This window comes from Pezoporus occidentalis, unplaced genomic scaffold, assembly GCF_034315485.1.
Source record: "Pezoporus occidentalis ecotype Australia unplaced genomic scaffold, CSIRO_AGI_Poc_V1 ctg38, whole genome shotgun sequence".
Taxonomy (NCBI): domain Eukaryota; kingdom Metazoa; phylum Chordata; class Aves; order Psittaciformes; family Psittacidae; genus Pezoporus; species Pezoporus occidentalis.
Window position 1 is genome coordinate 634,973 of NW_026915702.1, and position 27,824 is coordinate 662,796.

At 48.3% G+C, this 27,824-nt stretch overlaps 1 protein-coding gene across 6 annotated transcripts in view; it reads right to left on the bottom strand.

Annotated features, from left to right (window-relative positions):
- FRMD4A (FERM domain containing 4A) overlaps positions 1-27,824 on the bottom strand; it is a 380,907-nt gene that overhangs the window by 19,011 nt on the left and 334,072 nt on the right. For all 6 annotated transcript variants that reach the window (XM_062631904.1, XM_062631905.1, XM_062631903.1 and 3 more), the window contains 3 exons: positions 19,911-19,987; positions 15,306-15,444; positions 7,840-7,981 (listed from right to left, as the gene is read on the bottom strand). In XM_062631904.1, coding sequence (XP_062487888.1) covers positions 7,840-7,981; positions 15,306-15,444; positions 19,911-19,987 — 358 coding nt within the window. The remainder of the gene's footprint in view (positions 1-7,839; positions 7,982-15,305; positions 15,445-19,910; positions 19,988-27,824) is intronic.

Consider the following 27,824-nt stretch of genomic DNA (forward strand, 5'->3'; position numbering starts at 1 on the left):
TTCCCATGCAGGTTCCCAATGGCAAATAACAAAATAACAGCATAGTTTATGGATCCATGGAGGTGCATTTTTGGGAAATTAAGCTTAGGAGAAACCATTTGACAATAAAGCTACTTCTTAAGAACTGCAGTTTTCCTTGTAGAAAACATTTAATTAGATCCACTTATAGTGCCTGTTCTGTGTGGAAAATGTAATGGAACAAAATTACCTACCAGGGTTCCTGTAAAACACACCAAACAACAATAACCTACAGGTCCCTTGGGGACAGTAGCTGGTTCTTGTGAAGGCATAGGTCAAGATATTTACCAATAAATGTCCAAATGGCTTGACTTTTCAAGTAGCAATTACCCAGCAACTTCCACTGAAGTAAGTCCATGCATTAAGTCAGACTTGGTTGCTCAATGGCAGCATTTGTAACTTCAGCTCTTTACAGGAACTTACTGATGGTGTTTCTCATGTTATTTTGGTTTGGGATGGTGCATCAATTGCTATCCCAGATCTAGCATCTCAGAGAAGCAATGTTGCTTGAATCCATTTTTGGGTCCCCAGCTTGAGCAGCTGATATACCTCTTGGCCACAGATTAAGAACATGAAGGGTATGGCCATTCTGTGAGATGAAAAGCAAGCTCAAGAAGGGGTAAACACAATCTCTACATCACTTATCACTTCTATTACCAGCAGTTGGTAAGCTATAACTAGAGTTCCAAGCATCCACCTCAGCTTTATGGAAAGCTGAGTTCTGGTACCTGTGGTGAATTCAGCAGTATGGTGCCATGTCTGTCCACAGCAACACTGAGAGCTACAGCTCCATGCTAAAGCTCTGCCCCACACAGCTCTGGTGCTCTACCTAAGTCTACATCTTAACCCTTTTTAATAAACTCCATAGTGGGTCTTGAACTGAAGTATACAGGTGATCTAAGGTGTCTGAGATGTCTTCCATGGGGTGGCACAGAATCACAGCATCATAGAATTGCTTTGGCCTCCAAGCGTACATTGAAAATGCTGGAGGAGGCTGGTTGCTGGCATTTCATGGAACTCTGGAAGGAACCTAGCTGAATGCATTTAAATGCATTTGTTTTGGCACCAAAACAAAGTGAAACTTGTGCTTTCAGCTTCATCTTTCATTGCTGCTATTCCAGCAGACCGTTAAACTGAAAGAGGACTGAGGCAAACAGTGCCATGAAACAGTTCTGCATTGGCCCAGAGGGAGCTGAGGATCTCACAGATCTCTTCCACCACTATTTTCTGCAGTTTTCATAGAGGAAGACAGCTGGCACTTAACTGTGAAACACCACCCCTCTTCCTCACACCTTTTATATGGCTGTCCTGGAGAGGAGGGTGTGAGCAAAGGGCTTTTGAAAGGTTGAGTGTCATCAGACAAAGGAGGACAACCTCATGGTAAGATGCTCCTTTAACTGTTGTAGTCCTCCTCATTTCATTTGGGTTTGCTTTCTCAAAGCAAACAATTCAATTCTGCCAACACATCTGTGCTGCAAGAACTTGATGGGATCTTCTATAGAAGCCTTGTGTTTGCACTGGCAAATGCTCTCTAGCATTTAGTAATTCTTAATGGTAACCCTGGTGAGCTGTTACTAGTGAAAGCTGAACTGCTCAATTTCTTTACTGAATTGCCAAAAAACTGCTGAGTCCTGGTAAAAACTTGCTCATGACTCCAACAGATGTTTCACCCCTTCTTCTTTTCATTTATGACAGCTTTAATGACTTACGTTTCCCTTTCAACTGCTGTTCCCCTTCCCTTCCTCTCTGCTCCCTAGCTCCACACCGGCCCCAGGTTTATTTTTAAAAGCTGTTCGTATTTGCACTGTGGGTTGCCACAGCAGCTACAGAGATGCTGAAACATTTAAAAGCATATGAATAGCCCAAACCCTGGCCAGATGCCTGCACTGAGCCAGGGTATGCTGACAAGAAGGAAACAAATGGCTTCTGGCGGAGCTGGTCCGGACCCAAATCAAGCACAGACAGTTCACAGCATCTGCTCCAGCTGTGCTTACCCTGTGTGAGATCCACATTGGTCTCAACCAGTGTTTGGTGGCAGTGTCCATTGAGAGCACATCTGACCATCTTTTTACCCCTTCCAGAAAGCAAGGAACTGGGGAGATCTGGAAGCTCTCATCACATTCTGAGTTAAGCATTGGGATTACTGCTGAAATCAAACTCAACTCCTACTTGGCATTAATCATAGAATCAGATAGGTTGGAAAAGACCTTTAAGATCACTAAGTCCAACCATTACCCCAAGACTGCCAGAACCACCAGTAAACCAGTTCAAATTGACCTTTTCCAAGTGTGTCTTTGCATCACAAACTCTTCTAGTGCAGTGAGGGTTCAAAGGCACTCAGTTCATGGCTTGTGATCCTGAAGTTTTTTAGCTTGACCGTAGCTGATCTGGACAATCTCTTGGGCATACTGCAGGAGTTCTTCAGACCTTCCTGAAGTTTCTCCTTCAGAAACTGTTCTGTCTGTTTGGGGTTTCTTAATATATTACCTTTTCTTTAAAAGCTGAACTATTTTGGGGTGTACTGTTGATTTCTACGTGTTGGATTCTCTGCTTGTTCTCACAGGTGAAAAGCAAATGGGAGACCTGATCAGTCAAGAGACTCACACCGCTGTGAGATGCTTGTAAGTGAGCAGAGAATAGTGCTTTATATTGCTGGGCTGCCTACAGCTTCCATTAGAGGCTCTTTAGTTATAAATATGTATTAATCCAGCCTCCAGCAAGGTTGTGACCACAGACCCACTTCTAAAGCCAGTGGCAACTGACCCGAAAATGTCAGAACAAATCAAAAGGCCATAAAAACAACCAGAGAAATAATCAAAGACCAGCACAAACCAAACCAATCAAGCAAATACTACCTTAAATCAGCCCTATTAAATATGATGCTCACTGAGTCATGGCTGCCCAGCGTCTTCCAAAGGGGATCATCAACAGAGAAAAACCAGTCCTGAAAGATCAGTCCTAACATGAGAGACTCCTGCTGCAACAGAGATGGTTGACTGGGAGGCTTTCTCAGGTATTTTATCTCCTACAATTAATGCTGATTCCTGATGCAGGAGAAATGTTGCTAAAATATGCAATTTCTCTGCATGGCTTTTGAACCTTTCTGTGACAATTATTATTGAGCCTCCTTCCCATTTGCTGTGCAAAGATTTACCAAACTGCATTTTAACACAAACTTCTGCAGAACCATTTGATGTCCCTAAAAGAAAAAGGGTTGTGAAAACACACCAGGTAGCAAGCACAGGACCTTCCCTCAGCAGGAACCTGCTGAGCTGGTGCTGGTTTTATAGATGATGTTACTGGTTTATTTTCAAAGCCAAGTTAATTGTACATTCTCTTTCCTCCTTTCCATACAGGGTGGGACATGGGGCTCAGTGACCTGAACATTCACTTAATACCCTATTAGTCTGTGGATACACTGCTTGTCTTCTAATACCCACTTGGCGTCTCTGGGCTCTTTCTCCATCCACTGACAGTCAGGAGAACATGAGCTGTGAAATGGAGGGAGAGCATGGTCCTCCCTTGTCCAACTCGGCAGAATGAACGGCTGAGGTTCTTCACCAGTGCTAATGTGCTGGTTTCTGATCACTCCAATACTGTTGAGGTCAGGACAGTCTTGGTGATGTTGATGGGAACATGAAGTGAGTCACACTCCAAAAGATCTGACCAAAGCAATGTGCTGTGCCTGTGCAGATCTGCAGGGGGCCCTGGCTACCAGGTGTCACTTGGTAAAGCTTTGCCTCAAAGCTTGTCAAAGGGATGAGGCCACCAATATGAACCACTGTTTGGAGAGGAAAACCCTACCAGTGACTCACTGGTTGTCCCTATTTCCTCCACCTATTGTAGCACAGTGATGTCAGCTTGGAAAAGGTATACGTGAGAAGGATGAAAACAAGCAGGGAGGATAGATGGAATGCTGAAGAGCAGAGGCAGCCAAGGCTCTAATATCCAGTCTAAACCTCCCCTGGCGCAACTTGAGGCCATTTCCTCTTGTCCTATCAGACGCAACAAGGTGGCTGAGCAGCAGCAAGGCAAAAGCATCCACGCATCTATTCTATTAGGAAAAGTTTCTTCACTGAAAGGATTGTCAGGCATTGGAACAGGCTTCCCAGGGCAGTGGTGGAGTCACTGTCCCTGGAAGTGTTCACAAACTGTGTAGATGAGGCCCCCAGTGACATGGGTTAGTGGTGGCTTTGGCAGCGCTGAGGTAATGGTTGGACTTGATGATCTTGAAGTTCTTTTCCAACCCAGCTGATTCTATGATTCTATTCCTCATTTTATGAGCCTCCCTCTCCAGGAAAAACATATCTAAATATGGCAAATGCTTCACGCTACATCTGGCTGCTGGCTCCGGCTTGCTGGCACTTGGCTGATGTCCCCTGTGCATGGCTGTCCCCTGAGCAGAGAGGAAAGGTCCCCCCACGCTTGCTCAGTGCCAGAGCCTGGGCTGACTCACCAAGCCAGGATGTCAGCACACAACAGCCAGTAACCTCAGACAGCTGCTATCTCTAGTCTTGGCCCGACACATAGGATATCCTCCAGCTGGAGCTGCTCCACACAGGATGCACTCACATATCCTGTGAGAGACTTGTCTTCATGGCCCTCCATGCTCATGGGCCATGCAAGGGCTGTTCATCCGCTCTGGCACCCACCAGGTGATCCAGCTGGGATACAACCCCTCTGGATGAAGAACCGGCTGCCTGGGCTCTGTTGTGGCATTTCACATGTAAACAGGTCCCTGAGCAGGAAACCTCCATGGCTGCTGAAGGAATGGGAGTCACTGAGCCAGAGGATGCTTGAGCGCGGTTGCAGAGCTGAAGCAGAGGTGTTCCTCTGTGGCATCTCTGAGATGAAGAAGGTAGGCTGGTGTTCAGAACAACAGTGACAGAGGGGCTCATCACTAGCCAGGAGCCCTCCAGAGTTCTTATGGCACAGACTGCTCCAAAGGAAAAACCCACCTTAGGCCTGACTTGATTTTGTTCTGATAGTTATCTCTGATGAGGGCTCCTGCCACTGTGAAAGCAGAGCTTTTATTCAGGGGCAAACCTTGCCCCAGATGCCCAGGGATGTCCCAGAGGTCCTGAGCAGATCCCTGAGCTAAATCACTGTTCTGGGAGGCCCCTTCAAAGCCAAAATGAGGACAGAAGTTAAGGAGTCAGCTTGTCAGAAATGGACCTGGGAGCACCGGTTATCACAATTACAACTCTGCACTGGACAGAGACTGAGAAGCATGGAGGAGTTCAGGCTTTGGCCCTAAACTGCTGTGACCACTGTCCCAGTGTAAGATTCCATCTTCCCCCGCTGTGTCTTGAGGCTGTAAGTGATGTGGGGCAGTGAGTGCCTCACACTGCACTGCAGGATCTTCACCAGACAGTGTGACAGCCACAACAGATTTTTCCTTGCAGCCTTGCTCCAAACCCATGCCAGTTTCAGCACACTCCTCATGGTGCTGACAGACCCTCCAGGGAGGAGGACTGAGATGCTGAGAGGAAATGACTACAAGTAATTTCCAGGAAAAAAAAGGACTGAGAACAGTAGGGAAGTGGGGGCAAACATTCAGTCCTGCCCATGTGATTGCAAGTCACTCAGGGTATTTATAGCCTGGAAATCTACTGTGGCCACTTAATCATTTGCACTTATTCTCTCCAGCGCGCAGGCTGGACCACGATAACCCATCATTGTTGTGACTGTATGCTGATAATCTCTGGCACAATGGGAGGAAATGCAAAGGTTGGGATGAAGCCAGTGACTGTGCCCAGTGGGACAGGCAGTGAATGGCCCCTCCCATGCAGTGGGACAGGGCTAGGTTACCTCTGCCAGCTGGGATGAAGGAAGGGGCTTTTGGAGCAGAGGGTGACTGGAAGCAGTCCAGAGTCTCCAATTCTATGGTATCTGTCTGGAATCTTTGTCAGATGTCTTCTCTCTCTACTTCCTGGCAGCTGCTCACAGCTGCTGGAAGGCACACAGCAAACCCCACAGCTCTCCTTAATGTTTTGGGGAGAGCCCTGACTTCACAGCTAGTAGGATATAAAAGGCAGGTCTGAACACAGGGATCTGGAGGGAGCTGTGCTCCTGGCCCACCAGCAGCACTGAAACAGAGGTTCACATAGCCCTGCACGGGCCCCCAGGTAGACAGATCCACCTACCCAGGCCTGAAGAAATGACTCACCTGGTGAATGTACTCTGCATGGGTCTACTACTGCAGCTCTGCTGAGTCTACAAACCCCATGCTCAGACAGAAGGGAGCAAAAAACAAGGCAGAAATCAAAGCATGAGCAGCTTCCAGTGTGGGATTTCCATCTACATAACCCCGAGAGGTGCTGAAGCTTTCCTGGGCCTAATTTTCTGCTGGCTTTCACCTGGCTAGTGCTCTCTCTGGGTGTGAGAGCAGAAGCAAACCCCCATGCTTCTTTCCATGAAGGCCAAAAGTCAGCATATCAACATGAAAACAGGATTACTACCAAGTAGCTCTCACAAACTAAGGAACGGTGCCCAGGAGGCTTCAGTCTTGAAAAGACCTAAAGAACTTCCTTGGGGCACTTCACGTTATTTACTTTCCAGCAGGAGAGCTGGAAAAAATGCCAAACAAAGAAAGAGCTCTGAAAACCTGACACCGGTCTGGGAGCTCTCAGCTACTGCAGCTCCCTGAGTGATGGGAGGCACAGACAGTGGATTGTGTACTTTGTCAGGAAGACTGAGGAGCAGAAAGGCATCTCTGTTTGCAGGCAAGGCAAGGAATGGCACAGCAGGCTGCTTGGAGCTCTGTAAACACTGCACATTTTTAACCCCTTGCTGGGTATTTTCCAAGCAGGAAAGTGTGGGTTTTAAGAGACAGAAAGGATACAGTGGTGCAAAGCTGATTGGCTACACCAGTGTGGGTTCAGTTTTAAAGCACTGGTGTTCTTAGATAGACTCTTCCCTTTGTCAAGCGTGGTTATTCTCTACTGTTACACATCTCAACACAGTTTTGCTAACTTGATGTGATGCTTAACAGAAGGCATTTAATTGACTGAAACTGCTAATTACAGGGATACCAGCAACCTTGCCCTCCTGAAGAGCTGCTCACCTGAGCAGCTTCAAGCTCTTTGCAAACTGTCAATTCTTGCTTTGCTCCTGGAGTGACATTTAGCACTGTTTTACACACAGCTTGCCTGGTTCAGGCTGATGTAAGAGTATCAAAGAGATAAAACCTCCTGAATTCCCTTTTCTGGTCCTTTTCTTCTATGCAGTAGTTCTCCTCTGTATCAACTTCTTTGGGGTTTCTTTCACAGATTATTTCTTCCTCATACAGGAAGGTGCTCTTAGCCACAAAAAGAAACCTACTAGTTTGGTAGAGAGTGCTAGGGGATAGCCCTTTGGAGCCTGGGACCTCAGCCAAATTTCAGCAATAGAGAAGCAAAGCAGATGTGCACTCTGTGAAGAAGCCACCCTGCCCCAACACTGCTGAGGGACATCAGCAATTTCCAGCTTCAGCTTCCCACTGTCTGACTGGGGACTCCTTCACAAACATGTCTGCCTAGGGGTGAACTGGAAGCCAAGGGGTGATTATGGTAGAAACTGTGAAGACAGATGAGGTCTCAGCTGAAAAGTGAGAGACTGGAGATGACATCCTGGGGCCAAAGAGGAAATGAGTGGTGGTAATGAGAGAAGGGGAGGCTGCTGCTTGTGCTGTTTGTGGAGCAATGTGCTGAGAGACAGACACCTGGATAGACAGAAAGGCTAAAGGGAAGTGACTTTCATTTCTGCAGTGCAGCTCCCCATCACACCGTGGCCATGGCCCTTCCCACCATAGTCTCTCCAGTTACAGGATAAAGGACCTACCTGATGACAGAAGACTCCCACTGCTGCCACTGATAATCTTGCCTTTACTCCCCATGTTGGCCAGCTTTGAGGTCTTGAGCGTTCCAGTTTCAGTCAGGTCAATAGCAATTTCGCTCAGGCTTCTTGCAGCATGAATCTTGGACTGGATGTGGACACAGGAGTTAGTAATGAGCTATTAAAAACTGCTTCTCTAAAGCTCACAGAAGGAAAAGTCCTTTTGCTGTGGCAGGAAACAGGTCTCCAGAACAAACTTGGATACTTTTACAAGAATAGAAGCAATCTGGCACGGGATTCACTGCTGCACTTTTTACATTCTTCAGTGGGTACAATTCTGGCATTGTTTCCTGTTGTTTATTTTCTCTGCTTTGCCATGCACATTTTTCCCTCTTAAACAAACTAGGTATGGAATCACTGTGTTACCACATACAATAAGAAACCTTCAGAAATGCCAACCTGCAAAGCCCAAAGGCTAAACACCATCTCTAGCATCTAAAAGAGCACAGGAGGGGCATTTCCAAATCTGCTTTGGAACAAGACATGGTGGGGACATGACTTAAAGGGGCTGTCATGAGAAGATGGAAGAAAATACTGGCAGGAAAACATGTTCAGATTATGGTCCAGACTAACAAGTTGCTCCTACTGTGAGGACCTTTTCGAAGCGTTGTTAACATTACTTCAGCAAGAAACAAGAACCAGTCCCAGCTCAGTAACTGGTCACACTAGGGAAAGGAGTCACCCGTGGTACACTACCAACTGTCAACTACCTGGCCACATCCAGGGGAAAGTAAACATGCATAATGTGTAAATGAGAAGAGAGAAGAGAGAAGAGAGAAGAGAGAAGAGGAGACGAGAGACGAGAAGAAGAGGAGAGGAGAGGAGAGGAGAGGAGAGGAGAGGAGAGGAGAGGAGAGGAGAGGAGAGGAGAGAAGAGAAGAGAAAGAAGAAGAGAAGAGAAGAGAAGAGAAGAGAAGAGAAGAGAAGAGAAGAGAAGAGAAGAGAAGAGAAGAGAAGAGAAGAGAAGAGAAGAGAAGAGAAGAGAAGAGAAGAGAAGAGAAGAGAAGAGAAGAGAAGAGAAGAGGAGAGAAGAGGATTTCAGCTGGAAGGGACCTCCAGTGATCATCTCATCCTCTTCGTATCTTAGAAGGGAATGAGTTGACTTCCTAAGATGTCATCCTTTCTCCATTGGTGATGGAAGGATTTGAGAAAACAAGATGCCCAGAAAGTTCAGGTGAGATAACTCCAGAACATTCTCTTCACTGAGCAGTGAGCTCAGATGTGTTTATGCACACAGAGCCATTGAAGGCAGAAAACACCCAGGGCATGGGGGTTATAGTGGCACTGAGCAATGAAATGGGCATGGTGGCTGCTTGCAGGGTTGGGCTCACTCAGTCCCAGCGGCTGCCTTGCCTCTGCAATACAAACCCTGCTGTTAGTAGCTCACCATCTATCTGCAGTCCATTCTCCAGCCTCTAGCAGGTACTTAACATAGACAAAAGGCTTAAGAACATTCAGTTATATCCCTAGCACTACTGGGAAGAACCCTACATGTGAGGGTGTCCTGGGTGGCCATGGGTATTTTTCAGTCCTTTTTCTGACCAGTAGAGCCTTAGGGTCACCTAAAAATGGCAACTGCCACATCAGAACAATCCTCTCAAGGCCTCTATTTCGTCTCTCATTGGGGTCATCTCCAAGCACTTCAATTCTGAGCTAATGCTTATGCTGTGAGCCCTATTTTATGTACTGCTTATTGAATTTGCTTCAGGTAACAAGCCATGCTAACAAGGGGGGAACTGAGTCAGGAAGAAGCTCACTGTCTGTAACATGGCACACAAAAATGACTGCTATTTCATCTCCAGCCTGGAAATCAGCTGATTGTTCGCTGACCCTCATGTGTGCTCCTCAGTCACAAATGCAGGGAGCCTGGAACTCAACCCACTGCCCAAATCTTGCAGGCCCCGCTGCTGAGCTTCAATTACCCTGGCCTCACAGGGCCTCACCTGAATGTTCAACTCTGCACCTTCTCAGGCCAGAAGAGACTCTCAGCTCATTCATACAGTTCGTCATTACAGTGCTAACAAATCAGAAGCTGACTGACATCCACATACCAGCGTGTGGTCTGTTCCCACTGGAACTAATAAAAGATGGGACTAGAAGGAATGCTTGCCATGATGGAATTTTCAGTGTTTCACATCTTCAGGAGCAGGAATCATTTTAACAAGAACTAAGGCTGAACGGATGGCTTAATGCTCACCAAACTGAGCTTTGCACTTAGCTCTGTCAATGATCTATTGTGGTGCTTTGGGTAAGACACTTAAGGTTAAGTTCTTAGTGATCCCCTGCCTCTGTTTGCACACCACTGAAGTAACATGGAAAGTAAAATATCTCCCTGTTGCACACTGTATTTTTAAGATTAATTTAAGACTGCAAATGAAGACAGCACTGGGAAAGCCTTACACTGAAGTATTATCATTTAATACTCTTGGGTATCTATACGCTCCATCATTACCATTCAGAAGTACCCAAGTGCCTCAGAAGCTTATTTCCACAATAACCCCAAGAACAGCGTGTGTGCACTTACTTACTCATTTGAGTGCAGAGGCTTAACTACTCGCCAAGATGTCAGAGCACATCAGGCACCCAGTTCTGACGCTCTTACACTAATGCTACAACTAGTTAGTTAGATCCTTCTCGTTTCCAACTGCTCCTTTCCAAAATCAGCCCCAGGAGAAGGACAGCACTCTTTTAGGTTCTTGAACCTGATGTTTCTGGTCAGAAACAAGGTCTGTGAAATACGTTCTCCAAATAGCTCTGGAAGGTTAGTGCCAGGTGAAGAGGAAAATCACTGCTTTTTGTCATGAGATTTCCTGCTACTCAAGTCTCAATAAGGAGCCTGAGCATGAACTGCTGTCTTGCTGCAATGCCACATCTCTGGAAGTAACAAATCTTCAGAGTTCTGCTGTCCTGCTGATTTATCCCCTGCAGGTGATAAATGCAGGGTTATGCACACCTTGGATAACCCCAGGAACAACCATAACTGATCAAACCCAGTATCTGCCTAACCCAATATCCTGAGTCCTTGCAGTGATGCCTAGGAAAGGCGCAAATCCCAAATCTGCACAGACCGATCCTGCAAGGCAGTGGTTTTCCTGTATTTACAGGAAAGTTACAGCAAGAAGCCCTGTAGTTTGTTTCCACTCATATTCAGACTGCAAATTACAGCACACTCTGGTGCTACCTGTTTGACCAGGCACCAGCTAAAAGTGCTGAGCAAAGGCAATGCAGCTCCTGCGTTCCTGGCTGATGAGCCAAGCCAGCACTGCCTGGATGTGTGCCCTACACAGGGCAAATGAAAACATGAAATAACACCATAGCCTGGCATCCCTGGAGCCAGGAGAGAGGAAAACCAAACCAAAGAGCAGGGATCAGCAGGGCAGAGTGAGATTCCTCCACAGAGGATACAATCCAAAGAGAAGACTCCAGGGAGACCTTACTGTGGCCTTTCAGTACTTAAAAGGGGGCTACAGGAAAGATGGAGAGAGACTTTTTAGCAGTGCCTGTTGCAGTAGGATGAGGGATGATGTTTTTAAACTAAAAGAGGGGAGATTCAGGCTGGATGTGAGGAAGAAATTCTTCACAATGAGGGTGGTGAAACACTGGCACAGGTTGCCCAAAGAGGTGGTGGATGCACCATCCCTGACACATTCAAAGCCAGGCTGGATGTGATCCTGGGCAACCTGATGTAGTTGAAGATGTCCCTGCTCATTGCAGGGGACTGGAGCAGATGAGCTTTGAAGGTCCTTTCCAATCCAAACCATTCTATGATTCTATGAAACCTGCTGCAGCCACAGGAGAAGGTTTTAGATTTGACTGCAGTTGTGCTAAGAGTGCCCTGCACTAAACAGTGGGAATGAAACATCTCCTGAAAGGAATGGGGTTAATTTCCCATACTGCTCAATCCCTGCTGCCTCTGCTCCCTACAGCAATGCCCATCAGCATTGGGTGGTCTTGTGCTTTGGACAGCCGCTCATGAGAGGCAGGAATCAGACCAACAGCTCATTTCATACAGGCCACTGAGCAGCAGCCAGCACAAGGCCTTGGCTAGACTCTGTACTGACAGCACAATAGCGGAAAGCTAGATTACATCCCATTAGCGCTCCCTCGGGCCCTGCAGTCCCTCCAGGCTCAGAACCTTTCAAGCACTTAGCACAGACCTGCCAAGTCTCATTTCCATGGAGGGATACTGGCTCATTCATGAGTCATTTCAAAGCATGGGGCCAAACTCATCCCCCGTGTTGTTCTGACAAGGTCAGAGGGTGAAGACAAATCCATCACTGAAATGCAAGAGTAGATGGACACTGGGGATGGATTTATAGAATCATAGAATCATAGAATAGTTAGGGTTGGAAAGGACCTCAGGATCATCTGGTTCCAACCTGTCTGCCATGGGCAGGGACACCCCACACTAAACCATGCCACCCAAGAGAAAAACAGGCAACGATGGGGGCAGGAAGGCAGCCAAGACACTGGAGCTGGAGGCTCTCCTGGCTCTTTGGCCCTGTCCAGGCTGGGTCTCGCCTGCCGGGGTGCTAAGGCTCACCAAGGGCTCACCAAGAGCTCAGTGTCCCTGCTCCCTCTGCAGCTGCAGGAGGACGAGCATTATCCCTCTTGCCTGCAGTGATGGGGCTGTGCTGCAGGTGACATTTTGGAACCCTTGGCCTATTCTCTACTGGTCCATTCAGCCAAAAAGCCTCACACTTGGAGGAACATGCTGTAGGAAATTCCCGCAAAATGGGACTTCTCAAGCCTTCTAAGCCAAATGTTTGATTGACTCAGTGCAGTCAATGGAGTAAAGGCATGCCTTGAAGTCCTGCTGCATCTCTCTTCCGGAAAACAAAGGAAGCTGACAGGTGTTCTGCACACTGACATGTTCATTGTGGGCATCTTCTCAGTTTCCACATTATGCGTTGGTTGCAGGGAGAGACAGATCAGCAGGGAGGAGATGCTGGGAAATGGGTGAGCTGGCAGGAGTTCAGTGGGAAGTGGGGCTGCAAGAAAGGCTGGGACCTCATTTCCTTGCAAAATGGTCAAAATCCAGGCAAACTTGGTTTTATTTCTTTCTAAAATCACATTAATGGGGTTGTCCAGTGGAGCGGTGCATATCCAACTGATGCCCAGTTATGTGAGGAGCACAGAGTTCAAGCTTGCTTTATCACTGCTTTGTATCTCCTGCCATCTAATCTCCATCCCTAGAGTGAAGGGTCAGATGCAGTGAGCTCCAGCAGGCTTTTTCTTCTAAGTCTGTTTTTATTATTCTTTCTTCTGTCAAAGCTATATGAAATGGCAAGTTTGGACATAAAAGAAAGGAATAGCTAAGTTTTGCTTTGAAGTTGGGGATTCAGCTGAAGTGGGGGCTGAGATTTAAGGGGATGCAAGCCCATGCAACCTGAAACTCAAATAAATGTTTGTCTTAAGCCCTTGAGAGCCAAAACGAAGACATTTCACAACACCCCACTCTGTTTCATGGTTTCAAAAAGCAAAGCACACATGAGTACAGTGTCCTGGAGTGACCAGCAGGATGAACTGATCAATTCAAATTGATGGATCTATCAATCTCGATAGTGTCACGTCAAAGACAAGGACAACAGAGTAAAATACCAGCTCCCTTCAGAGAAAGGGACACAAATATTTTGTAGGCCTTCATTTCAAAGCCTCAGCATGACCATTGGCATTATTGTGACAAAGCACACTGAGATGATCACAGATGTGACAGGCTGACAAATGGGGGCTGGTGGATGGTGCTGTCTGTGGGAGTGTGAGAGAGGGGAGACCAGATTGAAACACAATCTGCCAACAACAAAAGGAGCCACTGATGGGAAGTGCTGGGCATTTAAGAGACCCAGTTTCTTAGTGAAGAAGTGGGAGGAGGAGGGAATCTCCTTTTGTCTGTGGGTTGCTTGTGACCTAAATACCTTGCAGCTAGATCAGCAAATCCAGCTGGCTAAAAGCACAGAAAAATATAAAGTTGTGTTTGTTTGCTGAGCTGGTTTTGTTGAGAGCACAACAGAGAGGGCTGTGCACTGCCCTGGTGCAGAGGAGGGGGACAGGAAAGTGGTACTTGGTGTATAGGGTGCATTTTCTCCATAGTCACAGCTGGCACTCAGGGGTGGGAAGTTATCTAGGCCCCTAATTTCCATACAGCTCACAGCAACTATGAAGAATCCTATTTCTTTGCATTAGATGGGATATGGCCAAAGTGAGTGTAACCATGTGTGCTGCCCAAGGCACCCAAAAGTACTATCCACTTTACAATAAAGGCACAGAGATCATGATGGGAAAGCAATGTCAGACGGTTTAGAGTAAGCTGGACTAATAGCACACTCATGGCCCTTCATGTACTTTCAGCAAGCCAAGACATTGAACTGGCAGAAAAACAATGCAGCAAATAAAAAACAGGAAAAAGAAGTATTTTTCTGCCAGTTTAGTGGTCTGAACTGGATCATGAAGGGACCTCATATGTCCATGGGCTGTGCAATGGAGGGAGCAGCCCCTGCCTGAAAATACAGGCAGTGCTTTCAGGAGAGGCATGATGTTAAGACTGTTTCAGCCATTTGGAGGACCTGCCATCTCCTAGGGATGGGGAACAATGCAAGCAGCTGTATGAGAAGCTGCTCATTCAATACAGACTCTGTATTGAGTCACATCTCTGTAAAGTTAAACACCAGCAGGCTCATGTGGAGAGGGCTGTCTGCATGAGAAGTATCTCTTCTGCCTCAAAGTGTTCTCAAAGTCATCAAAGCAATCTCCTGCTGTTCTGGGTATGCCTAAAGTTACTGCTGATGAAAGGAATTAGAGGAAGAACACACACTCCTCTGGTTTCAAGGTGGTTTCTTTTGTGTATTGTGCTGCCCTTTGTGCAGCACCAGATTGAGACAGTTTCTTTTAAGGCCAGGATGTCAGAACCTGCCCCCCTGCTGTTGTGATATTCTATGTGGAGAGAGAAATAATACCCCTAGCTCTCATTTCTAGGAAATACAATAGTAGAAAGCAAGGGACAGATTCAGACACAGGTACAGAGTGTGAAGCTACTTTAAACTCAGTTACTGGAAGCTGCCCCAACTTTATGACAGACTTCAAGTACCAGAAGACATGTGGAAACCATCCAGACAGGGATGTGACCCTATCTGCTTGTAAACATTGTCTCCTCCATTTTGGCCACAGTTCAGTACAACCTTTCCCTCAATCCTCACTCCCATAGACATGGATTTGATACAAATTCCCTCAATCTGGCCAAAGCCAGTAGATATTTTGAGTCAATCTGCCCATTTTTTTGATCTCAAGTGGCATGGGAGGGCAGGAAAGGAGCCACCATCTGGACTTGGCCTTGCTGTGACTGGGAGGAGTTGAGAAGGACTCACCCACCACAACATGCACTTCCCACCTCCACCTTCCACCTCCACCATGCTTACCTTGCTTTGCTTTCTGTCCAGGTAGAACTGATGTTGACTAATGGCCATAGCCCAGATAGACTTTATTAGTGCTGGACAGGCGTACCACGTATGCACAGCAATGCCACTATGCCCAAAAGTCCTCCTGGTCACAGATGCCCTGGAGAGAAAAGATTTAACTGGGGTTATACCAAGGTTTCTTCAGGTTGTTCTCTATAGCAAAACCTACCACAGGCCTAATAGTAAAAGCTGCTGTCTTTACTGTGCACACCTTTATGCTAATGGGAAAAAATGCTTAAGACAACAGCAATAAAGAGCCAATCAGCCAGGAAAGCATTTACTCTAAATAACTCCTCAAGTTAGCAAGCTCCAGTTTGCTGGAGATCTTCCAGTTTGTCCAGTTCAGACTGTATTCCTGGGTTTGGCTGAGCTGATGCTGACCTGCTACGTGTCCCAGGGGAGTCACCAGTGCCAAAGCATGTGTGAATCCTGTGTGTCTCTTCAATCGCTGAGACACCCAAGGCAAAGTCCTCACACCCTCCACTACTTCTAGCTTTGGACAGTAGCTCTCATATATTAGGACCCAGGTGACAACTAAAGATCCATTGGATCAATGGCTGCTTTAGGGAATGTGGGAGAATCTCTTAAAATACCTTTATTTCCTCAGTTGTAAACAGATGTAGCAGGACTTGCCAAGGTGTAATGGGAAAGGGGAGTTGTGAGGCTTGGAGAGGGCTGCTTTGTGCCCTGGAGAGAAGAATGTGACTCAGCAATTAGCTGAGTGAATATAAACCCAGGAAAAATGAGAACTAAATGTTTCCTCTCCGTGACTCCCAATTGTCCTCAATCATTAGCAAAAGGAACAGGTTAGGTTTCCCCATGCTTGCACAGCTGTACAGAACTGCTCGAGTATTCCTCCCACCCCTCAGCTCCTTCACACACAGTGTTCTGGTTGCAGAACTCCTTCTACTGCAGGGATGCAGCACTGGCTGGAGTAAACCAAGCCACCGATCTACAAAGCCCCGAATACATGAGGTCCTCCTCTCTAGTCTGTTAAGAAGAGTTGTGGTGGAGTATAATTATGATGTGAGAATGGGTATAGAGGCTAGCTCAGAAACATGGCACTTCTGCTACAGCCTGTAACACGGGGACGTGGATGGTGCAGAGAGGCCAGTGCAGGATGTGCTGTGGAGGGGCTGCCACAATCCATAGTCAGCAGCATTCTGTGCAATACGGATGTGGAGGTGACACTGCAGAACAGCCCAGAAGTTCTACTGTGGACTGCAAGGGATGGCCAACTCTTTTACCAGCACTTAGAAGTCCTCAAGCATTGCTAAGACAGTGGTTTCCCTCCTGTACCTGCACTGGCCACCTCTCCTCTTGTGCCTGTGGAATACTACCTTGTAGGTGAGTATGGGGAGGCCCACGGTGAAAAGAAAGTTGTGAGAGAGGCAAGAGTGAAAGCAAAGCAAAGCTCTGCAGCAAAGTGGGACCTTCAGCCTGGGTGAGGGCTGACAGCTCTTGTGTCAGAGCCTTCTCAGTGCTGCAAAATGTGTTACAGTCCAATTGCAAAGCTACAGATTGGAGTGAAGTTTCTCAGAAAACAGCCACGGCCAACGCAAACAAGGCCTGAAACTGCTGGGATGTCATGTTTCAGTGTTACCCTGCGCCGAGTCTTTTCCATGTGGCTGGAGCAGAAGACCTGGTCCCATTATGAGTAGTGTTCTTGTGAGAAAGCTCTCTACAGATGCAGCAGGATGGCAACTGATGGTCCTAATGAGGGCGTGTGCTGGTCTCCTTCACCCTGTCACTGCACAGGGAATGTAGGCAGTGCTCTCGCATTTGAGGCTGGAAACGGGATCCCACTGTGGATGATTTATGTTCGTTTAAGGGACATAAACTACCACAGTGTATCAGGCTTTAAGGCATTAAGGCACTTGGACATGAGCTAAAGCCTTAATTCTGGTGTCATCCTATTCAGTTCAAATGCAGTTACTCATTTTGAACTCACACATTCTCTGCAAGCCATTCATCTTATCTTAAAAGCAGTGATTTCCAGTAATTTTTTCTTTTTGGGATCTGTACACGCTTCCTATCAAATCTGCAGCTCCGCTTAGAAAGCCTGCAGACTTAGCTGGTCAGAGCTGTGGACTTGCTTTTCACAGCTATCTTTTGGGGACCTGTGAGATATGGCCCGTAGGTGTTCTTCTCCATGACTCCCCTGCGTGCCCCTATGGAATTAACCCTGCTGATACCCCCTAAAATGTATCATTTCCCTCTTTTACGGTATAAGCAACCGCGATGCAGAGACGTTAAATGGCTTGTTCAGGACAGGAAGCCATGGGCAGAGGCAGGGCTTACAAACACACATTGTGCTGTCCAGCCCTGGCCACAACCATGGAGCAGTGCTTGCTCTGCTGTGACTGTGGCTTCGCTGACTCAGGCTCTGGTTTGGCTACATGGAGAGGAATGTGGAGAGAGCACTGTGTTGGCTACTCCTCCACCTCCACATGCCAAACAGCTCCTCGCAGGAGTCCATCCCGCTTGGCCACGAGGCTACAACCTGAGTTGTGTTCCCACCATGTAACTCCAATGTGCTGCGCTGCTTTACAGAGCACTGTCTTGACCCGGGTGGTGGTATTCTGTGGGTACAGAAACCAGCCACATTCATTTCCTTGTAGTGAGGAAGTACCAGGCTGACAACCTGGGATGGGGTTTTGTCCTCCTGGTGTTGAACACAATGAAATGACGAACGGAAGCTCTTCTGTGTCAGTAATTCCCATCATTTAAATACAAACAACACTGAGGAGGGTCCTCTGTGTGGTCACATTTCATGCATGACACTGAGTTGCAAAGATCATGATTCTGAGATCCCAGAGCTATTTGGTTTCTTTCCCTTGCAATTATAACTATTTCCTTGCCTTAGAATAGTCTTTCAATACCTAAAGGGGTAAATCTGGAGAGGGACATTTTACAAGGGCATGTAGGAATAGAACAAAGGGGAATGGCTTTAACCTGCCAGAGGGGAGACTGAGATGAGCTCTCAGGCAGAAGTTCTTCCCTGTGAGGGTGCTGAGGCACTGGCACAGGGTGCCCAGAGAAGCTGTGGCTGCCCCATCCCCAGCAGTGCTCAAGGCCAGGTTGGACACAAGGGCTTGGAACAACCTGCTCTAGTGGAAGGTGTCCCTGCCCATGGCAGGGGTTGGAGCTGGATGAGCTTTAAGATCCCTTCCAACCCAAACCATCTTATGATTCTATGATTGCTGCTCCCAGGAAAGGGCCAGCCTGGGTGCTGAGGGGCTTCTTGCTGCCTGTGGCTTGCAGCATGCGTTTCAGATGTTTGGTGGGGAAGGAGTGCAGCACCCACAGCTCCTATGGCTGGAAGCTCTCCCAACGTATTCTCAACTTTGCTCTGCTAGGTTTCACGCTACTATTTATATGCTTAAAATTAAGCAGATGCCTCAAGGCTCTGCTGACCTGGAGGTGCACAAGATCCGAGCTGCTCGCTCAGTTACTGCTTTAACAGAATGCACCTATGGAGACAGGCACCATTGGACTGGTGTGTTGTGTTCATATCAGGGCAAATAAGCATAGAAACTGCATGCAAAATTCTCCTAATAAAAGTACATGCATTAGCAGACAGATAGGCATGGCAAACAGGTGAAACAGGCTCACAGCTGAGCGATTCATACTCATTTTGCAAGTGGGACATTGCTTTTAGTGAGAACAACCTACAAAGCAACACACACATGGGTCACTGCAGTCACCATCCACTAGCACACACAAGCAGAGGGTGCAAATGCACTTGGTTAGATGTAGCACAGTCACTGGAACCCACTCTCTGCCGCGTTGCATTTGTAAAGCAAGGGAAAAGAAAGGCTCCCGTGCCAAAAAGACTGACGGGCTCACATCCAGCCAGCCGGTAGAGCCCTGGTACCGTGCCATTCCTTTCAGTTGCACTACTGAATATTTATTTACAAGGAAACATGTGAGTACGAGATCTGGCGCCCATCTCCGGGCTCCAAGTGCAACACGGGGACGAGGCAACTCCCGCCTGCAGGTATGGGGGTGCCGGCAGCCAAAATAGAGGGAAGAGGAAAACAAATACCGCTGGGAGCCCAGGGGAAACACATCCTGGAAAACACTCACCCGAATCCTTAGTGCTCTGCTGGAAGGAAGCGGCAGCCCCCGGCGTGGTGCCCGCTGCTCCTTCATTAGGGGTTCACCGGTTACCGAGCGCAGCCAGCCCCGCACATCAGCGTGGGGAGCGCGGCCTCGGCACGACATGGCTCGGCAAGACCCGGCTCCGCACTGCAAAGCCCGGCTCGGAATGGCTCGGCAGGGCTTATCCCCCCTAGGCACGGCTCAGCTCAGCTCCGCACTGCAAAGCCCTGCTCGGAATGGCTTGGCACGGCTCAGCCCTGCACGGAATAGCTCGAGAGGGCTCATCCTGGCTCGGCATGGCTTAGCCCTTCTGGGAATAGCTCGGCACGGATCAGCCCGACTCAGCACTGCAAAGGCCGGCTCGGAATGGCTCAGCCCGGTTTAGCTCGGCTCGGCTCGGCACGGCACGGCTCGTCCCGTCTCCGCACAGCTTATCCCTTCTCGTCCCGTCTCGGCGCTCACCTGCGCGGGTCGTGCACCTCCACAGAGAACTTCTTCTCGCGGAAATAGAGGTTCTCCAGCTGCCTCCATTGGAAGATCTGCGGGGAGAACAAGCAGGCGGTGAGGCGCCTCCGCGCCAGCCCTCACTCAGCCCCGCTTCCTCCCGGCGCTGCGGCGGCGGCGGCACCCCGCTCCGCTCCGCCCCGCCCCGGCCCAGCCCCGCGTCCCGCCCGTTCCCCTCCCTCTCCACAGCAGCCGGGGGCTGCCCCACGGCGGCCGGCTCCGACCTGCCCGGCCCCGGTGCTGGAAGCGGGGGGGACGGACGGGGGAGGGCGCCCGTTTCACTTGGCAGGGTTAGTACGGGTTGGATACATGCACGGCAAGGGAAACCCGGGATTCGGCTGATTATCCCTCCGGGAGCTGTGCTCTGGCACAGCAGCATTGCCTTCGGGGCTGTGGGTACACAGAGCGGACCTGGGAGGGGTGAAGGTGGCCTGGCTGGGTGGGGGAGACCTCCACGGGCTGTCTTATGATACCCAGCGCTGCTTTTGCCCCAAAATAAACATAAAACTCGCAGGAACAGGGTCAGTTCATCTACCCAGGCACTGGAAGACTCGTGTTGGTGTTGCCCGAGGCTCCAGCGTGCTCCCGGTGATGTGAAACGCAGCAATAACAAAGGCATATTTCTGCCTCTGTTGTACAGGCTGCCCTGCTGGGCATAGCAAAGCAGTGTGGAGACATTGTCACCAAGGGGGGAACTGAGGCATGAAGCAGTCATAGAATTATAGAATGGGTTGGAAGGGATCTTAAAGCTCATCCAGTTCCACCCCCCCTGCCATGGGCAGGGACACCTTCCACTAGAGCAGGTTGCTCCAAGCCCTGTCCAGCCTGGCCTTGAACACTGCCAAGGATGGGGCAGCCACAGCTTCTCTGGGCAATGGGAGAATCCAGTTTACTCAGTCATGGGAGTGAAATGCAGGTCTGCTGGGTACTGACTGTGCCCTGCCCCAGCATCAGCACTGGCCATGCTCAGTGTTCGCTCTGGCTGTACACTGAATGTATGCTGAGTGTAGGTGCTCCTGGATGCGCTCACACAGTCCCTGTACCCCACACCTCTGTCATGGCATAGCCCTCATCTCCCAGGCAGGAGGGAAGACTGACCACAGAAGCAGCATGAAGGATGCGGTGTCAGCTCTACAAACCACCGCACTTGCAAACCACATGTCACTGCAATGGACAGGGCCACCACCACCTCTTTACAAATCAGCCAAAATCGCAAACCCTTGCTTCCAGGCTGCGCATTCACAAGGAGGAGGCAGCCTCCACCCCTTGGGCATCCTGCATTTTGGCTTCCTCCACTACCCTTAGCAAGCAGCAGCATAACCTCAGTGCTGGGGAGCAGAGCCAGCAGAGCTTTCCTGATTTGTACCCCTTCTTCCACTACAAGCAGCTTCTGTGGAGATCCTGTCCTACCCCCAAGGAAGGCGCTGGCTCCTGCCATGATGAGATAAACCACTTGCCAGTGCCAGCGCTCTGGAGATAAGTAAACAGGAGGAGTAATTTGATTTGCACTGATTAAGCTGCTGATGGGGGTGCAATCCAGGGAATAAACCAAGCCATGGCGAGGACCCACAATTTCGTCCTCGCTGATATCTCAGGAGCAGCAAAACTGAAAATACTTGGGAAAAGTTTCTAACCAACTTATTTATTATTTATTTACTTATTTCTTACTTTGTTTTCTTTCTATAACAGGGTGTTTAGAAGGAAGGCTGAGATAAGGAGAGCACTGAGCTGCTCCATACTCTTGGGTTGTCTGTGTTGCAGGAGGGTAAGGGAGGAAAGGGGCCAGGAGGGATGGGAAGCTTGAAGGGCTGGCTCACACTCTCCTCAGAGGATTATGTTATTCCTCCACTGGAAAAATTAATTGCTGCATAAAAGTTGTCATCATCAAAGGAAGCATAGAAATACCCCCTGTTTTACCCAAGGAGGGAGGACAGGCACAAGGTGAAAGGGTTAAACCAGGAGCTGAGGTCTAAACCTTAAGTCTGTCTCCCCTGCAAGCCCCCAGCTTCAAAAGCACTGGAAGGAAGTTTGGGGCCTAAACTCCCACTGACAACTGGGGTCAGGCCTGAGACTGTGATGTGGGCTGCTGAAAACATACCTCCACACTTCCAGATGCCTGTCCCAAGATGCGGAGGATAATGTGGCTGCATAACATGTGCAGAGGACGTGTCTGGGAGGCGCTCAGACATGTGGAACACATCAGAGTCTAAAAGCTCAGCAGGTCACACCTTTCAGACAGCATCTTGCTGTCCCAGGGTCCCCTGTTGTCACTTACGACTAAACTTCAGCATGATGCAGAAAGAATTTGAAAGCCTTTTCTGAGCTGCTGGCAGCTGTGCTCCTCCGTGTCCTTCTCCCTCGGACTAAGCCAGATTGTTCCCTGTGCTCGGATCCTTTCCTATTCTACCCACTCTGCTACCAAACCTCACTGCAGCTCCGTTTCCCTTCCATGATTAACTCCAACTGTCCAAACACTCGGTGCTCTGGGGAGCTGTTCAGATGCCCAAACGTAGGCGTGAGTGCCGCATTCCATGCCCTGGGGTATCCCGGGATGGAGCCTGCCATGGCTCTGATGCTGTATCTGCCAGCCCTTTGCAGATGTCTTGGATCCCCCAGCAGTGCCTAAAACAGCATTAGACACCTACGTTTTGGGCACTGGAGCACCAGATTGCTGCATTTTTACATTAGGTTTCTTTGTTTTTCCTGGCAGGGTGTAGAAAGAGGCACCTTTGGGAGGGAGGGAGTGAAAGTGACCCCACAACCTGAGGCTGTGCCTCTTGTTCCATAGCTTTGCTCTCCAGAACGTGCACGTGCGTTTTATGGTTGCTGTAACTGCCTTTGCTCCCCAAATGTTATTCTGCAGTCTCCCATTCCCTTTGCCCACATTGATCTCAGAAGTCTCAACCTGCCTAAGGGATGCTATCTGCAAAGCTGTGAATACCCACAAGGAAGTATCTGCTTTCTTGTTCACTGATCACAACCCCCCAGGAGAAGCAAAGCCCAAGGTCTCCCTTCAGCCAGACCTCTAATGTAAGCAAGCTGTTCCCTTCACCAGTTATGTATGGTTTCAAATTGATGTTAATTCAGTGACAGATGCACAAGGTGCCATTAGTGGGTCTTCTTAAATGGAAGCATAACTTTTACCCATCAAGATCCTTTTACCACTTGCAGCCTTCACTGGGGAATATGAGACAACAGCAGGGAGCTGGTTGTAGTTTCAAGAGTCTTGTGGAAATGCAGTGACAGCAGATGTGTGCTGGTCTGGGGGCTAGTTTGGGTCAAAGCATCCATGTTCATGGCAGGTTTGCCTCTTCCTGCACGAAGGCTGGGCCTGGGTTTAGGTTATTTGGCTTATGATGGTCTTTGGCTACTTTGCAGCGCTGAATCCAGCGCCTGCTTTTGTGAATGAGACGATTCATATAGGCTTTAACTGAGTCATATTAGGGGTGCAGTGATTTTTGCCAGACAAAAGGTACCTCACAGCAGGGACTGAGACAGCATCTCCCCAGACACACTGGAAAAGAGGCTCAGGAGAGAGTCACTTCGTAATACAAGCTGAGAGCACAGCTCCCCTGCCCTTTAGCAGCTGCCTTGACTCGGAGCCTGCAGACAAGGGCACAATTAGTGGTGCTCGTGGTGGGCTGAGCTTCTGTGATGTGGTGGTTTGCCCACTGGGATCTCTTCTGAGGTCAGCAGCCCGATTTGGATCAGGGAGCACAGTGCAGCTTTCAGATGGGAACAATTTTTGGTAGTGGCCATCATTACAGGCTGCACATGAGATCATTTAATCTTCAATAGATGCTTAAGGAAGTCTCTCCGAGACTGGCTTTTGAGTGTGGCTGCACACTCAAGCATGTGAAAGGGGCTACTAGAAGGGGGGAAGTGCATTACCCTTATTTGCCTCTTCCCTGGGGTGACTGTCCCCAGTGTGGGCCCTGTTTCATTGCACCAATAAAACTGGAACTATCACTTGAATTAACAAAACTGCTTATCAACCCATGAACATTCAAGGGAACAATTGTCCCCTGTTGGACCATGTGCACCGTTTAAAATGCATTGGGGTGGGTGGGGAGGCCATGGAGGGACAGCCAGTGCCAGAAATGGCTTTTCCGCAAAGCTGGCAACTTAGAAGAGGAGCCAGGGGAGAGATCCGAGTGCTGCATGGTGTGCTCCAGAGGCTTCAGGTGCAAGCTACAGGAATTTTCTCATTGGAAACCCCTTCCAAGAGGCAGGCGAGCTTGCCAGGCACCAGATGTTTGTGAGTACTTACAAGAAGCTGCAGTCAAAGCCCTTCAGACGCAAGCTTCTTTTGTGAGTGCACTTGTGGTTTGCTGGCTGCTCCCTAATTATGCTGAGCCTGGAGGAGAGGAGGCCCCAGGATCTGCATCCACTTCAGCCATGTGAGTCTGAGTTTTACCATGGTTATTGACCGTGGGGCTGGTTCTGTGAAGCTTGCACACAGCAGCAGGTAGGGTCAGTGGGAGAGCACTGAAAGATGCTCCTGATAAAGAAGGGAGGGCGTTCTGTGAATGACGCATAGGGGAGTGTTTATGGCTTGGCCACTCCTGTTCTCGGTGACCTGGACTTTGCTGAGGTGTGGGGAGGTGAGTTAATCTACATTAGGCTGTGCTTGGGAAAGCCTTGGCTGTGTATCCCATGGAGGGACCATTTGGGATCCCCTGTCAGTAATGAGGCTGTTGCTGGCTCCTGTGTTGCTCTGCAGCCAAAGGTGAAGATGGAGGGTGTTGCTGAAGGGCAACACAGTGCTCTCTGGACTATGGTACCTAGAGAAACATGCCCAAATAGTACCTTTTGTAATAGGTAAACCTTTTGTAAAGCATCTCTACCCTGGGGTTGGGGTACTGGGTCCTCTTCTCCCTTCTGGACTTGGCACTGGGCAAGTGCACTGAGGCTGTACACTGTGTGAACTGTTCTGTATTTGATCTATTAAGAAGCAGATACAAATGCTGAGGTATTTGGTGTCATGTTTTCTTTCTCTGTGTGTCTTCCCCTGAAGCACATGAGATGGGGCACAGGCAGGACAGGGTTACTTAGCAATGCACACGCTCTCAGGGATTTCAGATACCATGCTTGGTGGCTCTTCAGAATCAAACCATCTACAGAAGTCTACAGAGGATCTACCTGCTCTTTGTCTGCTCTTGTTGGTGACCTGAAGGGGATTTACAAAGGTGATGGACATAGATAGGCTTTCCTCAGAGGTGCCCACTGAAAGTATAAGAGGCAGTGGGCACAGGTTGCAGGGTTGCAGCAAGGGAAATTCTGACTAGATATATAAAAAACCCCGAACCGTGTATAAAAAAGCACCAGTCAGTGAAGGTGGTCAAACACTAGGGCTGTGAGTAACCTGATAAACTCTGAAGTTGGTCCCAGTTTTGAGCAGGAGGCTGGTTTAGAGACCTCCAGAGGCCTTTTTGACCCAAATTTTGCTTTGATTCTAAGCATCTAATAAATGACCAACTGTAGTTGCTGTTGGACTTACTGACCTATATGGCTTCTCCCAGTCCTTCAAGTCTTGCAGCTTCTTAAGATGATTAATGCTTTGTTAAATAATACTATGCAGCAGGAACAATCATTCCTCCAAATGCATGGGCTACCACCCAGACTGAGCACTCTGAAAGCCTTCTAGGAAAGGCAGGGAAATGGCATGGCACGTTTCTAACAGCCCAAATGCAATCCCTTCCCTCGCCTACACTATGGGCAAGAGCCAACCCTGCATGACATCCCATTACTGAAACTGGTACTAAACAATGCAGCTGAACAATGACAGCATTTTCACATAGCTTCCATGAGTGCAGCTACAAACTCTCCAGTCTTTTGTTTTCCACTTTAAAGACAAAACAAACAGAACAAAAAAAAATTCCTCCTTGGAAATGTAATTCCCTCCACTGAACAAACTAGTAAGCAAAATTCAAGAGGCTGAGTTATGCAGAAGGTCAGGGTGGAGGTTCTGAGCGGTCCCTTTTTGGCCTTAAACTCTATGGAAATCACAGCTCCAGTGAAGTCAATGGCAGTTTTGTTCCAGTGATTTCAGTGGGGCCATGGTTTCCGGGCATGGATTTGTGTTCTGCCTCAAGCCAACCCTGTTTCCATCAATCATACTTCTGTCAAACTAGTTAAAGTGAAGGAGGAAGGATTTGGTCCAGGCAGAACAGCACCATCTTAGCTCAGAAAAATAGTTTCTTGTTTCAGGGGCAGATTTACCAAGAGATTTCTGTGGGCTGTCACCTATGAGTTAGTGTGACCCATTGCTGCGGGTGCCCCCCAGGTCATGAGATGGGGATGCTGCACTGTAACATAGTCCTCCATTCTGCCACACTTTCATTCATTCCTGTGTTTCTATTAGTCTGGGGGATTTCTTTTTTATTTCCCTTCCCAAAACAAAAAATAGAAGGTTTCCTGTGTAATTTGATGTGGGAAACAACCCTACCAATGATTTTCCCAGAGGCTGTCGTCCTCCCTTCCCCCATGGAATGGGAGCGTGGCTTGGGTAAGCAAGACTTGCAGTGGTCTGTCAGCAGTCCCAGCTCACTATCTAATTACTTCTTCCTTTAAACTTCAGAACTCTGTTTCTTGCCAAACAGACAAACAATTTCTGGTCCAATCTGAGCTCCCTTTTGCTGTGTGCTGTTGTCATGGGACCACACTGTCCCCAAAAACATCTTTGGCTTGACCAAAAAAATTGCATTTATATCTATATAATCAGCACTCTGCATTCATTTCCATGATGGAGAAACAATTCTCTATTAAATTTGAAAGTGGTTTATTGGCTCAGAGAGACAGCAAAGCATCAGATCACAGAGGAAAGAGCTGTTATTTGGATGAAACATTATTTGTCTACATAATGCAGCTTGATATTTGTGTTGATAACTGTATAAGGACTGGGAGATCAGGCTTTGACTTTACATACAACCAAATCCCCCTTCACTGCACATATATATTTGCTATATGCTGTTAGATATTACTTTGCTGTCACTATGCTGGATCTTTCTAAACCAGTATGTCTACAGGGATTTTCTTTTTTTTCCTGATTCTTGGAAGTTACATTTTCTCCCTTTTATCCTCCACAAGCAAGTCAAAGTGATTAGATCTTTCTGCATTAAAGATCTTTCTGATATAATTAGATAAAAGGTGGCCAGTCCATAGCTATGAATCAGCTGTGGCATCCTAGAATGATTTATCCTGCCCACAAACCATGTACATGATAATGGGCTGCAATGCCTGACCTTCTGAGTCTCATGTCCAGGCCACTGACTTAAAGATCGTAGAGTCATGGAATGGTTTGGGTTGTAAGGGACCTCAAAGCTCATCCAGTTCCAACCTTCTGCCACGGGCAGAGAGACCTTCCACTAGAGCGGATTGCTCCAACCTGGCCTTGAACATTGCCAGGGATGGGGCAGCCACAGCTTCTCTGGGCAACCTGTGTGAGGGCCTCAGCACCTTTACAGTGAAGAACTTCTGCCTAAGAGCTCATCTCAATCTCCCCTCTGTCAGTTTGAAACCATTCCCCCTTGTTGTATTCCTACATGCCCTTGTAAAAAGCCCCTCTCCAGATTTCTTGTAGGCTGCCTTTCAGTGTTGAAAGACTACTCTAAGGTCTCCCCTTAAGAAGCCTCCTCTTCTCCAGGCTGACAAAGCCCAGCTCTCTCAGCCTGTCTCCAGAGCAGAGCTGCTCCAGTTCTCTGGTCATCTTTGTAGCCTCCTCTGGAATCACTCGAGCAAGTCCACATCCCTCGCATGTTGGGGCCTCAAAGCTGAACGCAGGACTGCAGGTGGGATCTCACAAGAAAAGAGTGAAGAGGGAGAATCCCCTCCCTCAACCCAATGCCTCATATTCATAGCCAGTGAATAACT